At 42.9% G+C, this 13,822-nt stretch overlaps 1 protein-coding gene across 2 annotated transcripts in view; it reads left to right on the top strand.

The window, feature by feature from the left end:
* The window catches only part of kcnd3 (potassium voltage-gated channel, Shal-related subfamily, member 3), a 111,980-nt gene extending 98,330 nt beyond the window's left edge, over positions 1-13,650 (top strand). For both annotated transcript variants that reach the window (XM_028993714.1, XM_028993713.1), the window contains exons 4-8: positions 2,448-2,549; positions 6,430-6,462; positions 6,638-6,730; positions 8,729-8,958; positions 10,180-13,650. In XM_028993714.1, coding sequence (XP_028849547.1) covers positions 2,448-2,549; positions 6,430-6,462; positions 6,638-6,730; positions 8,729-8,958; positions 10,180-10,354 — 633 coding nt within the window. In that variant the 3' untranslated portion in view covers positions 10,355-13,650. The remainder of the gene's footprint in view (positions 1-2,447; positions 2,550-6,429; positions 6,463-6,637; positions 6,731-8,728; positions 8,959-10,179) is intronic.
* Positions 13,651-13,822: the final 172 nt, after the last annotated feature.

Below are 13,822 nucleotides of genomic sequence, written 5' to 3'. Positions count from 1 at the left end.
GGGGTGTGAAACGGGTCACATTCTGCCACACACTGCCGGTCCCAAACCAACAGCCTGAAAAAGTACACACATCTCTAAGCAGTGGCAGTGCCAATAGCACCCATGAATATAAAAAGCGATAGTTATTAGAACATCTTGGCAAAGCAGTGTATTGTGGGTATGTGTGTGTATACACCTGCTAGAACACATAATGTGAAAATGCTACTAAATGTGCCATTTTCAGTGTTGAGCGTGTGCAGTTCCAGCTCTTATGAAAGCTGTCAGAGCTGCTAGCAACAGCTGGTTGAAATGTGTATTTATCTATTTATTTATTCATTTCATACTCGGTACTGTTTCACACTTCCCTCGGCACCCCTCTACCGGGCCGCCGCTCTCGTCGTCTGCAGCAGCCCGAGTGGCGCGGAAGGCTTTTCTCCTCGTTAGCTCGGCGCAGCCTGATGTGATGAAAACTTCGCTTCCCGCCCGGTACGGGCTCGTGCGGGCGCCCCGTAAATATGCCAGGCTACTCCACACGGTGCTAACTTTCATTAAGGGCCGCAGCGCAGGAGGCGAGCGGCACTTTAAACAGCCCGGAGGCCTGCCAGCGCACAAAGAGCTTGTTCTGCACCAGAAGTGTGTGTGTGTGTGTGTGTGTGTGTGTTTTTGGTTGGTCTGTGTGTGTGAGTGTGTTGCAAATGCAGTGCTCATTCCCTCGGGGTAAGTGTTCACCGGGGGCCAAATATCTTTATTCCCAGACTTCTGGGGTTTTTTTTCTTCTGTTTACGTGTGTGTCTGGTGGGATTTTATTTTGTGTGTGTGTGTGTGTGTGTGTGTGGGACCGAAATGCCTCACCACTTATCTTGCAGTGTGCTGCTGTGGGTTGTTCTCTTGCAGTAAGTTCTTTATGTGGAGAGGCCTGCAGGTGCAGATCTTCAGGTGCTGCAGTAGACTGAAGCGCACTCCCTACATTTACATGACATTAGACCTAGAAGAAAACAGGCTTTTAAAATGCATATTAGTATGACTGAAATTGTACTACCCCGGGCTTTACGCGCCTAACTAATGCACAAAGCTCCTCACTTCCCTCTCCGGGCTTTAACCTGGAGTGAATGCAGAAGCCATGTCATCTGGCTTTTGGGGAAAAACATAACCACTTGGGGAAATGTGCGTGTCATTTGCAAAAGGCCTAAAACATACATCTTGCACAAAATGAGTTGTAAAGCTGTCCAATCCAGTACTTGACACGGTATTAGTAGCTTAAAGATTTCTCTATTGTTTGGCTCTGTGACAGTAGGACAACCAATTACAATAATATGCTGAAATGGAGCATATCACCAAATATCATACCGTAGATTAATCAAATAAATTGATTCCCGTGCTGTGCTTGTATACCGTAGCATGATAAGTAGCATAATTACCATATCTTGACAGTTAACACTACAATTAATGCAAATTCAGCAAGCCACATGATTTCTGTGAGACCTTGCTGTTTTCTGGGATGACTACATTTTGTGGGACCACCACAACCTTCCCGTAAACTTGACCAACTTGTTTTTAGAAAAAGTTTGAACCTCTGACTCTGTAGGTCATGTGGTTGAAATGGCCAGTTTGTTACCCAGGAGTCTTCCACTAGAGTGGTAGTAGCCTAGTGGGTAACACACTCGCATATGAATCAGAAGACCCAGGTTCAAATCCCACTTTACTACCATTGTGGGATTGTAAGTCCCTCTGGATAAGGGCGTCTGATAAATGCTGTAAATGTAAATGTCCTTGCCAATGACTTCCAATGACTGAACATTATCTACATGTGGAGGGGGGTTGGATGGATGCATGGATGGTGTTAGAGAAAGGAGTGATGGGTAGAAGGAGGTGGAGGGGTTTAATTGTGTTTACTTTGACATGGAAATGACAGGGAATTTGCACAATGACAGTCAGTTTATAGTCCCGAAGACAAACACGCAGCCATCCTTCGCTGGAGGAGGGAGTGTCAGCATGACGGTCCCTTTCAACAGCGAGAACAATGCAGTGCACAACACACACCGCAACACTCATTCCTACCAGTCATTTCCTGTCCCCTTTTGTTGCCGCCTGTCGTGTGCTGATTTGGCTGCTCACCAGAGCTTCCTGTATTCCTGCTCTGCTGCAGATTACATGATGGGCTGGCTTTGGTCGGGAGTTCTTGTGTCATTTGATTCTGGTCCTGCTCCTACAGATCGACACAATAGGGATGTTATTATCACAGATGACCAGTTTTCAATGAAGCTATTACCTTCCTCTCATTTGCAAAGCTCTGAAATGCAGGACATCTGGATCGTGGCAACAAGTCTGTTCTGTTGCACTTGAATAAGAAAAGGCAATATTAAATTTTTTTTTTAACATTCCATACCTATGGTGAGGCTTTTTTCCATCAGATTCAGCTCTGTTTTCCTAAAGTGGCGATCTGACCCGATGCTCGCATCTCTCTACAGAAAGCACGCCTGGCACGGATGAGGATATCGAAGACTGGCAGCTCAAGCGCGTTCCTTCACAGCAAGCGCAATGGCCTCCTGAACGAGTCGCTGGAGCTCACGGTAAGAACTGGGCTCAACCTGTGACACTGTCAGCAGGGCGCTGTGAACCAATAGGTTCTCATGCTGCACCATAGAAAACAACAAAATACATTCCCAAAATTATATAAGCTGTGATACAACAATACACCTATAAAATCTGATCTGTGTTTGAAGCCAGATCTCTTGCTTGTACTGTTCTGCATTCTCCAGCATTGCCCTGGTGGCCTGTCCAGTGGCTGGAAATATCTAGAACAGCCCCTCGGGCTGAATATGTGTGCCTGAATTTTGCAGGTAGGCTGGTGATGTCAGGGCTTTCACCTTCGCTGTAAATGCTGGGAAAAAAAAAAAGATTCACGATCGTATAGGGGACGAGATGCCTGGATCCTGCAGAGGTCTTATTTAGTTCCTGGAAATGATTGTTCAGCACCACTCTTTATTAAGAGATTCTGCCATTTGCCCTTGGGCAAGGGTAGGTAGGAAGGATACTGCTTTCCTCAGGCCACCTCTTTGACTGAAGAGCAGTTATGTAAAATCGTTTTTTTTTTTTTACATGGCAGGTGAACCCCCACCCGAACACTCAGAAGAACCCCTGACTCTAATTACCCCCAATTCAGTCCCCATTATATCCTACAGAGGTGGCACTCAAAGAAGGGTCACAATTTTTTCACCACCCCATTAGCTATGATAGCGTATGGTTCTCAGGCCTGTTCCAGGTGGACCGCACCCTTCGCCACAGTGTTTTCATTCAAATCCCACCTTCATCAGGCCCTGATGTTAATGAACAGGTTAATAAAGAATGTGGGCTGTTGAAAGCAGTGTGCTGGAAGGAAACCGTGATGGTGGAAAGCCGGGATCCAACATAGGACAGAACCCTCACATCCTTCCAATTATTTTATCTATGTTCATTAACAATGTGTAAAATTTTACAAACAAGTTACTTCCTCAGTATTTTTTCAAAAATGTCAAAATTGCAAAATAGTTAATACATTGTCTTTTGGTTAAACCGTTTATTTAAACACCTTCGGATTTAAATTATAATCATTTTGCACCATTGAAATGGATGACTGAAATGGCTCCCGCAGACCTAAACACCACTACAAGGGTTACAATGTAGGACACTTTAGGATCTGAGAGTACTTCCATGTCATTGGCATTACTGGCGATTCATAGGACAAGGACAGAAGCCACTAGAAACTTTTCCAAACCTTCTTGCGCCGTATTTACATTTACATGTTACGGGGACAGTCCCCCTGGAGACACTTTCAATCTGTGACTTTGAGGTGTTCTGTTCCATAAGCACTACTAGTTTTCTCAATATTCAATCTATATGCCTTGCAAATGAATACATAGTTCCTGTGTCCCTCCTTGCATATCTTTTTTGTGACAGAACATTGCTTTGCAATATATATGTGAACTATGCAGTGTTCAAATTACTTTGAACATAGCACACATGATCTTACTCACGTGACAACTAATTTACATTATCCATCCTGGTGGTAAATGGCCAGTCTTAACAGTGAACCCTGGATTGGAAATATAAACAGTGTTCTGGCCCGTTTTCCCAACAACCCACTTCTCCATTTCACAGACGGACGCAGCGCTCTCCAGCTTTCTGTTCGCTGTGATCCTAAACCCCGAGTTGACAAAGAGACTGAACAAAGATGCGGCATAAAAAAAGTGCATAAACGCAGCGGATCATCATCTCTCATGTGTTCATGTGTTCTCATCTCAACAAAAACCAGATGAAAGTCCAGTGATCAGCCTTCTGTTAACACCCTCTTTATCATCTCCACCCCAACAGTGGCCGTAAGAAAGCTCAGCATTATTTAATGTATTCACATTTTTTTTTGTCTTGAATCTGTAATGATTGAAATGCCTTCTTCTGCACTCCTGCCTCTCTGTTATGCTTTAATCCAAAGATAATGAATTCAGACAAGAGCCTCTTTCCACCTTGATTTGAATTACAAAAAAACTTTATTCAAAACAAAAGGCAGTATCCAAAAGGAAGTATCCAAAATAGAGATCTTTTTCTTCCAGGTTTTGAATAAAAGGCAGAAACTGCAGAGTGAATTATTCCCTTTTATCTAACAGGTCTTTGTAGCCCTTTCTCAGACTTTCATTTTACTGTACAAAAAAAAAAAAAAAAAAAGCCATCGCTGAGAAACGTGGCAGACGAAAAACAATGCATGCAATTAGAGGGCCTTTTCATCACTCTAGCAGCCAGCAATTCACGCCAAGGACGCTGGATGCTGAGACATCAGTCACCGAGGCACTATAATTAATTAATTAATAATACATTCCAGCTCCTCTGTGTATTCGTATATGCTTTTCTGCCTGGAACGTGAGGCAGGGACGGGAGGACGCAAATGTGCAACTCACTGACGCAGGGATTTCAAAAATGAGAAAGGGGACACTAGACAGTAACCACTTGGTAAAAGACGAGGACAGGACACAGTTATTAAGCCTTTATACTAATAAGAACAGATAAACACGATCAAGAATTCAGGAACCCAAGGCAAACACAAAAACCAGGCCCAGAGTACCAGGAACTTTCGGACACGTGACACTTTTGTCTTGTGAAATTTAAGGTATGGAATGGTGACATATTGACATGATATTGACAGGGTGGTAGTAGCCTAGTGGGTAACACACTCGCCTGTGAATCAGAAGACCCAGGTTCAAATCCCACTTACTACCATTGTGTCCCTGAGCAAGACACTTAACCCTGAGTGTCTCCAGGGGGGGACTGTCCCTGTAACTACTGATTGTAAGTCGCTCTGGATAAGGGCGTCTGATAAATGCTGTAAATGAAATGTAAATAATTAGAAAGAAGACTAACAAATTTCTTAACCAAACTGGATTAGAAAACTTTATTTTAATAAAACTGCCACAGTATTAGCCCCCAGCCTTTATGATTTCTCATTAGTTTCCACTGTGTTTTTCATTTGTTTTTGCCTCACCTTCATATGCCTGTTGCACAAAGACTCTTATATGGCTCATTATATTATAGTATATTAATATTATATTATATTAAATTTATAGACATAACTTTAGACTTACTTTAAGGTGGTGTGACAAGCATACAGCACACAAATAACACCACATACTATAGAATACTAAAATATGGTGTATAATAAGCACCTTATCCACAACTACACCACTGAAAATGATCAATTATTTTAGGAACTCGTTATATAACGCTGGGCTTTACGCTGTAAGCAGTGAGAACTTTTTTCAGAAATGAAGCCTTGAGGCCATTTGAGCAAATCATGAGGCTCCAGCCACTGCAAGGTGAACAGATGCTCTAGTAGCACATTTCCTGTAACAGCTGCCACACTTCCTGTATGGATTTCCCAAGCAGTTGCCCTGTGGGTAGCGAAAAGTCTTCAAAGAAAACCATGTGTTGGTGGCTACAAAAAAAAAAAAACGGACTTCTCTCCTTTTTTCCCGCACAACGTGTTGGACTTGGTTTTGCGCGCCTCCTGTCTCGGTCAATTTTGCGCTCACCCACGAGCAGGCAGCGAGGTGGAGGCAAGCGAGGCAAGGCCCACTCCACGCACTGACTCACACAGGCTATTTTTGAGCGCGAGTCGTGATGAGGCACCGTGGAATCCGGCTCCAAGCCTGGAAACCGGCTCCGGTGCGTGAAGCCCTTCTGTGTACTGATCTAAGAGCGTCAGCTCAATAGCGAAACTGGTCTCAGATCAGTGCAAGAGGGTGAAACGTGTGGGATGCGCAGACAGGCGGAGCATGTAGTCCCAACGCAAGCGGTCCGTGCCTTCAGCAGTAGTGTGCAGTGTGTGTGTGTGTGTGTGTGTGTGTGTGTGTGTTTGGGGACCCAGCAGAACACTAGTAAACCGCTTTCTGTTTGTGTTTTTTTTTTTTTTGTCTCCATGTGAAGCAACTCCCTTACAAGATGAACATTTCCCATCAGGTAATGAGCAAGCAACACGCACAAACACACAAACACTGTTTGCTGCCGGATGGTGCGAGCCTGTGTCAGGACACTGTGTGTTTGCGGATTTGGATGGGCGCACAGTGTGCTGTGGGGATGGCGTAATGTAGAGCCGTGTGTGTGTTATTGTGTGTGGTGTTTTTTCCCCCCGCAGAGCTGTTCAGAAGACGGGCAGAAGCTCAGCAAGACCATGTCCCTTTTGGAGAGTCAACACCACCACCTACTGCACTGTCTGGAAAAAACTACGGTGAGGGTGTGGTTTTTTTTTCATAATAATACCATATGATCATTGAGAGGCAACAGTACCATTGTGACTAAATGACCTTTTTACCATTTCTGTACAGTTTTTTTTACGATTATTTGAAGTCATCCTAAGTAAAATCACAAGAAATGTAGATTTTCTTTCCAAACCTGAAACGTAATAATCATTCTCCTTATGATGCCATTCAAGATAACATAATGTAACATAATCCAAAATGGATTGCAATGTTTTGAGATGTGAATGTACATCTCCATCTTTTTTATTGTGGTTATTATAGTGGTTATTTATCATTTTAAGTTATGTGTTGAAAAATGTTCATAATGCCTCAACTGCTAATCATCAATAGAGTTGATCATTTCACGCATATGCATGTGATGCTGGAGAAGTCATCAAAAACAGGGTTGTTCTAGAACTACTCTTTTTTGGGGGTTCTTTATATTCCAAAATTTGTACGACTTCCCGATGTGAATCTGCCATGAGCTACATCTCATGAGGGGAAATAAACACTCTTGTATGTTTGCATCCATTATTTAATCCATTACTGAGCGCTGAATGAGTTCCCGGATCCATTTCGTCGTGCCCTTATGCTGAGATTGGTTATTGTTTCGGTTCGAATTCCCTGCGGCTGTTGGGAAACAGGCTGCACATGCGAATGGTCATTATCTAACAAAAATGGGGTTTAAAAAGTCATTACCTCTTTTCTTTCTTTTTTTTTTTTTTTTTTTGTTCCTTCATCCGATTTCACTACCTGTGCTCTAACGGGCAGAGCTATCAATTAAAAGGGCCCACAGTCGGTGTGGGAACAGGGATAATTAAAGTGTCAGCGTGGAATCGGAGCTGTAGCTTTAAGGCTTTAAGGTCACCTCAGTGCCAATGATTGGTTATATAAGTGGAGTAAGTGTGTGTGTGTGTGTGTGGGTGGGGTTGTGTGTTCTGGTGGTATACATCTTTCCGACAAGGTGCGAAGGGGTTCACGCAGTGATTAATGTTCATTGCGACAAACAAAATCTCCGCTGCCCACACTCCGCATGTGTGTGTGTGTGTGTGTGTGTACGCGTAATGGAGAAATTAGCCGGGTTTTGGTGTCCTGGACTGAACCGCTGCCAGTTATCTTCTTTGCCGCGCTACTTGACTGATCGGGTCATTAGTGACAGGCGAGGTTTTTCATCATGACTTCACAATTTCACAGTTTAAAAAATTGATTGAAAAAGTAACCTTTAAGTCCGTCCAGAGAGAACTATAAGGCCAGAAGTGTTTCAGTGTTCCGAGCACGGAACATCCAGAATACTTGAACTTTTTTCCCCCTGTGGAGATTTGGCCATTTGTTTCTGCCTTTGCTTTGGCTTTGTTTCTCTTCTTTTACATGGCTTCTCGTCTTGTTTTCACTCCATTTCAGCTCTACAGTCTAGCAGAATAAATGTGAATTGAAATATAAATGTTTTTTTATACAACACCACCCCCCCAGTATCAAAATGTATTGGTGCTTTAAAAATTTTTTTTAATTATCTTGATTCATTCCTGACACTTGTTAGCTGTAGGCAGCACACCTCTTCAGGAGGAAATACTCTACCAAGGACAAGTAGTGGACGAAAAAAATGATCAGTTATAATTATTGTGAGATTTTTGAGCATCCACTGCTGTTAATGAGCACCATGGTTTGGAGGAAAAAGCTGTTGCTATGACTTGTTCTGCAGACCTTGATGGTCCTGAGTCTTCTAACACATGGAAGTGATGGACAGAGGTGGTGTAGAGGATGTCCAGGAAGGAACGGCTTTAAATATGTACAGACTATTGTGATATTAATAGGCATTAGCTTGAAGTCCGCCGGAAGCTGGAGAGATGCAGCAATCTCACAGTCTAATGTTGGTACTTAGAGTGGCCACTCCGAGGTTGGGACTGGTCACATGAATACATGAGCTTGCTTTTTGCTTTTCCTCTTGTCTGTGTCTCCCTGCTTAATTCGCTTCTCTCTGCCTGGGGCAGAACCACGAGTTTATGGACGAGCAGCTCTATGAGCAGAGCTACCTGGAGACAGCGCTTCAGAGCTACCCCTCCCGTAGCCCCTCCCTCTCCAGCCAGGGCCTGACGGGCACCTGCTGCTCCCGCCGCGCGAAGAAGAGCAGCCAGCTACCCAACGCCAGCGCCGCCACTTCTGGCCTGCAGGAGCTGAGCGCCATCAACATCCAGTGTGGGGACCCACCCCTCAGCACAAGGTGCACTGAACACACCCTTAGGAATGCTCACATGCACACAAAAAAACATAATTAGCATGCCAAACAAGACTAGACTGCCTGGCTCATTTAGTGCACACAAGGGGTGAAAAACTAGAAAGATTACACCCCACGCGCCAAAAAAAAAAACCCTCAAAAACAGAAATGATAAATTCAACCGTTTCTGGACGACCACCTGCCGAAAGGTTTTCAGCCAAGCCTACACTGCTTACAGCCAACTGCCTTCATTAAGGGCAATTAATTATGGCTAATTAATTCATTCAGGCTGTAGTGAAAAGGAGTACATTGAGGCACAGCCAATAAAAGAATTTACCCGCAATTCTTAAATGTACCACCAGGTGGCACTGCAAGATCACTGTTTAATCTTCTGTCTTAAGTTGTCCAAACTTTGTCATGTGGAAAGGCTATGGCTTTATACAGTACAATACACTATCTGAAAAAAATATGAATGAGTGTATATAAATATATGTATATAGATCTCTATATATAAAAATATATATGTACACATAGAACATATGTATGTATATATACAAGGTGGATATATGCACATATTGCACAATACAAATTGGTGTATTGGATGAAAGTGAAAGTGAACTGATTGTCACACGTGATGCACAGCACACAGTGCACACAGTGAAATTTGTCCTCTGTATTTAACCCATCACCCTGAGTGAGCAGTGGGCAGTGGGATGTATGTTAGTCTATGTATGTGTGGTCAGCTACACACCCACATTGTGGATGCAGGTGCCTGCAACTGAAAGCGAAAGTGATACACACAACAAAAGCCATGACAGGCGCCCGGGGAGCAGTGTGTGCTCAGTGGCACCTTGGCGGATCGGGATTCGAACCAGCAACCTTCTGATTACGGGGCCGCTTCCTTAAGCGCTAGGCCACCACTGCCCCACTGCCACATATTGTGCACGTTATATGGGATATTTGGTCTGGTTCAGTGTACTTTGGCTTGACTCCAAAGACTTCAGCAGAGTTTTATTTTTCCTCAATGGTGTTAGTTGCAAAGTTGCAGGTTTAAACCCCAACTACTACCATTGTGTCCCTGAGCAAGACACTTAACCCTAAAATGGGTTTGGACTGTCCATGTAAATACTGATTGTAAGTCGCTCTGAACAAGGGTGTCTGATAAACTCTGTAAATGCAAATACTTTTGACATTTTCCTGATTTCTTTTCCTCTCTCTTTCCTCCAGCCGCTCCAGTTTGAACATGCGGCCTGATGACCCCCCACGCCTCAACTGCCAGAGTGGGCAGATCACCACGGCGATCATCAGTATCCCCACACCCCCAGCGACCACGCCCGATGGTGACGGACACACCCTCCCCAACCCCTCTGTTCAGAACATTGTGAAGGTGTCTGCGCTGTGAAGGGTCCCACAGAGACCTGATGGGACTGTAGCAGCAGCCTGGAACAGTGGTAGAGCAGGAGAGCACAGTTACAAGCAGAGGGTGGTGTGCTCCCTCAGTATGCCGCCCCCTAGTGGGAGAGGATCCGTACTGACAGAGATTCCCTGAGCAGAGCGTCGTTTTTTGGATTCAGTGGTGATGTTTCTTTGTGCAGAGAGCAAATGATGTGACCTGGACATGACCAAATCAGTCTTGGGTCAAACCTGGATATCATGTCATATATTTTATTTTGGCCTTTTTTTTTAAGAAAGGACATGAACAGAAATAGTTGGAATGAAATATATATATATAAAAATATAAATATCTATATAAAATGTTTTCATGTTTTCTTTAATTTGGTGAAGATACCAAATCAGCCTTGTTGGGCAAAAAAAAAATGTTTTTTTTATTTTTATTTATTACATTTTTTTGGTGACAGTTAAATACATAAAATGTATTGTAGGTGTGTGTGTGTGTGTGTGTGTCAGAGATCCTAACAGGCATTTGACTCTGTGAGTGAATGCACAGCTCTGTGTGACTGTGATCGTGGGCATGCGTCCAGACCCCCAGAGCATCACACGAATCCTTCCGGAACGTTCCATGGGTGTATACGTCCAACTAGCTGCCACTTGTGGTGGGTTTCCAAACACATATCTGTCCCAAAATTCTCAGCGGGAAGCCTGTCACACATTATGTGCCTATTTTTAGGGAAAAAAATATAAATAAAAGGGATTTTTATTTTTTGGATAAGGTCCCCTTTCCCAGGCTATTTTTGGGCCAGCGTGATTTTCCAGAGTGCCCTTGTCATCCTGTTGGATTATCATACAAAGCAACACAACACACATGTTGACAACGTGAGAGTACAAAGCACAAGGCATTTGCTGAGAATTTGTGACACGGATATGTCCCGAGCCTTGGTCACTTGTGTATAATGTTAATAGGATATTTTGTAATATTTTAGCCATCGGTTGGCGAAAAAAAAAAAAAAAAGAGTGCAGCTCTTCTCCATCTCTCTCTGTCATGATTGTTCTGTTGTCGACCCTTCCTCCTGTGTGAAGGACATGGCGCTTTTGATATCTGTTTTAGTCTTTAGCGTTGCTCTCCCTTCCTCACTCATTTGGGCATTCTCTGTATTATTTTTCTTTTTTTAACTTTTTCCTAAGCTTACTAGGTGTCTGTACTGTGTGGGTAGGACTGTACTGTGTTTCGTGCTTTTATGTCACCTACAGTGTTTTAAATCCATCTTCTCCAAATTTCTGTACATCTTTCTGTCGTCTGAGGATGATGCCAGTTGCCAGGGAAACAGACGTGGAAGTAACTGCTGTGATTTTTATTTGTTACATTTTATTTGTTAAATTTGTGGTTTAAAGTGGGGGGGAAATACAGGCCTGAACGAATTCACAAAATTTCCCATGGACAGCCACCAACTTCCCATGCTGAGGGACTTTCTGAGAAGGACAGGACAAAGCTCCTCCCTCATCCAGGACCCAGATGATTCCAAACCCCTTTCACAATCATTCCCACCTCCTGCAGGGGAGACACCAGCAAGAGACCTGAGGTTTTCAGGGATTGTGCAGTAGTGTGACTGTGATCTCCAGACTCGCTGCTCTGAATGTTGTTGGTTGTTTAAAATTGAAGATTGCTAGACCTTGTCCACATTTGTTTGCCGTTGCTGTGTGTGTGTGTGTGTGTGTGTGTGTGTGTGTGTGTGTGTGTGTGTGTGTGTGTGTGTGTGTATAAATATCATGAGCCAAAAGTGTTTGGAGTCCAAGAGGTGTGTTTCGGACAGAGTTTTTTTTTTTCCTGACACTTTCTTTGAAATAATTTTTTTTCTATGAAAATTATATTAATTGCCACAGACATTCACAGGGAACAGTAAGCCAAGCATTTACCCTTTTTAGTTTTTCCCGCTTTCAAACAAAATTTCTATTATTAAAATGCTCATAGAGGCCATGTGGATCAAAGTATTAATAATGATGTTTCACTCATGTTCCGGTAATACATGTATAGAAACTGTATAGAGGCAGAAGTATACAAATAACACTAGATTAAAAGAAAAGAGATCATAGCAGACTCCCCACTTTTTATGAAGATCAGCTGATTTAACAAGAATCAAGTCCACTGCATCAGTCATTCAGGACACCGTCAGGTTTGACAGATCAGTAGTAGCCCCGGCGCAACAGAACTATGTGATCAGATGGAATAATGGCTACCTGCCCCCAAGAGCCATCAGATAACCACATAGCTGTATTGAGGTTATTACAGGCTAATAAACATTTCAAGTTGCCACCTATGTCCTGAAAATATAAGAATTCAGCACAGTACATTTCACTTTATTATTATGACAAAGCTCATTCAGTTTAAGATTAAGTAGCCCAGGGCATGCTTGCCATATTTGCAATATTATATTTTTTAGATGTTAGTACTAAAGTGACCCACAACTGAGATCTCCAGCTTTGTCAAGCCGCATAAAACCACTGGCTTTTCTGGCAAGCCGTGTCACTGTGATTTAGAATGTATGAATAGTAACGATAATAATAATTGGATATTTTAGGGTGTGATTCTACCCAATAAAATCCACATAAATTGTTAAGTCCAAACATCCTGCACCCAAGAACTGAACATGTTTTAATCATGGATGGGCGGCCAGTGTAGAGAGAATGGAGACCGACCTTCCATTGACCTTGGTAATGGTGTACTGTGACCAATCACTTGAAATTGCTGTTCAGTTGCTACCTGTGATTAGCAAAAAGGGCCTGTGTTTGTTGTAATAGCCAATCAAATCTCATCAGATGTTTTTTGGAGGGAAAATATATATATTTTAACCCATTTGGCAAATCCTTCAATGCCTGGACTCAGAATCATGTCTGTATTTGATGTAATCTCTGGACCTGATGTGGCTGCACCAACAGGTTCTGTGGGCATGATCGGTTTAGATGTGGGTTTAAAAAAAAAGAAATGTGAAAAATGAAGATGTGTATCTTTGTTCCAGAGTAGGATAAATCAAGGTGAAGAGTCTTCGGCGTTGTGTAGTCCCTGTGTCCGATTTTAATTCTAGAGATTTGTACCATATTGTCCAACCTTCTCCTCCCCCACCCACTTCCTACCTGTCTGCGCTTAATCTTCTGTTTTCTGTGCTTCATATTTGGAACTTCTGTCCTTTCTGTTGAAACGACCGCTGTGCATATTCTGTCAGATGTTGGAATTAATTTATGACCTTGTCTTGTGTCACAAATGTGAAACGCCTGATAAAAAAAAAGATCTGTATCTGCCACTAACATGCCACTGTGGGTTTTATTCATTAAGCGTTATTATACAGAACCTGTTGTTCTTACACATCTGCTTACAGAATACCACGATTAAATCATGAACAACGAGGTAAACTAAGAAACGAACAACAACACACTTAGAAATGCCATGACAAACCCCTATTGGACCCAGCTGGGGCAG

Source organism: Denticeps clupeoides, chromosome 10 (assembly GCF_900700375.1).
Source record: "Denticeps clupeoides chromosome 10, fDenClu1.1, whole genome shotgun sequence".
Lineage (NCBI taxonomy): Eukaryota > Metazoa > Chordata > Actinopteri > Clupeiformes > Denticipitidae > Denticeps > Denticeps clupeoides.
The sequence above is the reverse complement of the archived record's forward strand: the minus strand, read 5'-3'. Positions and strand labels throughout refer to the sequence as shown.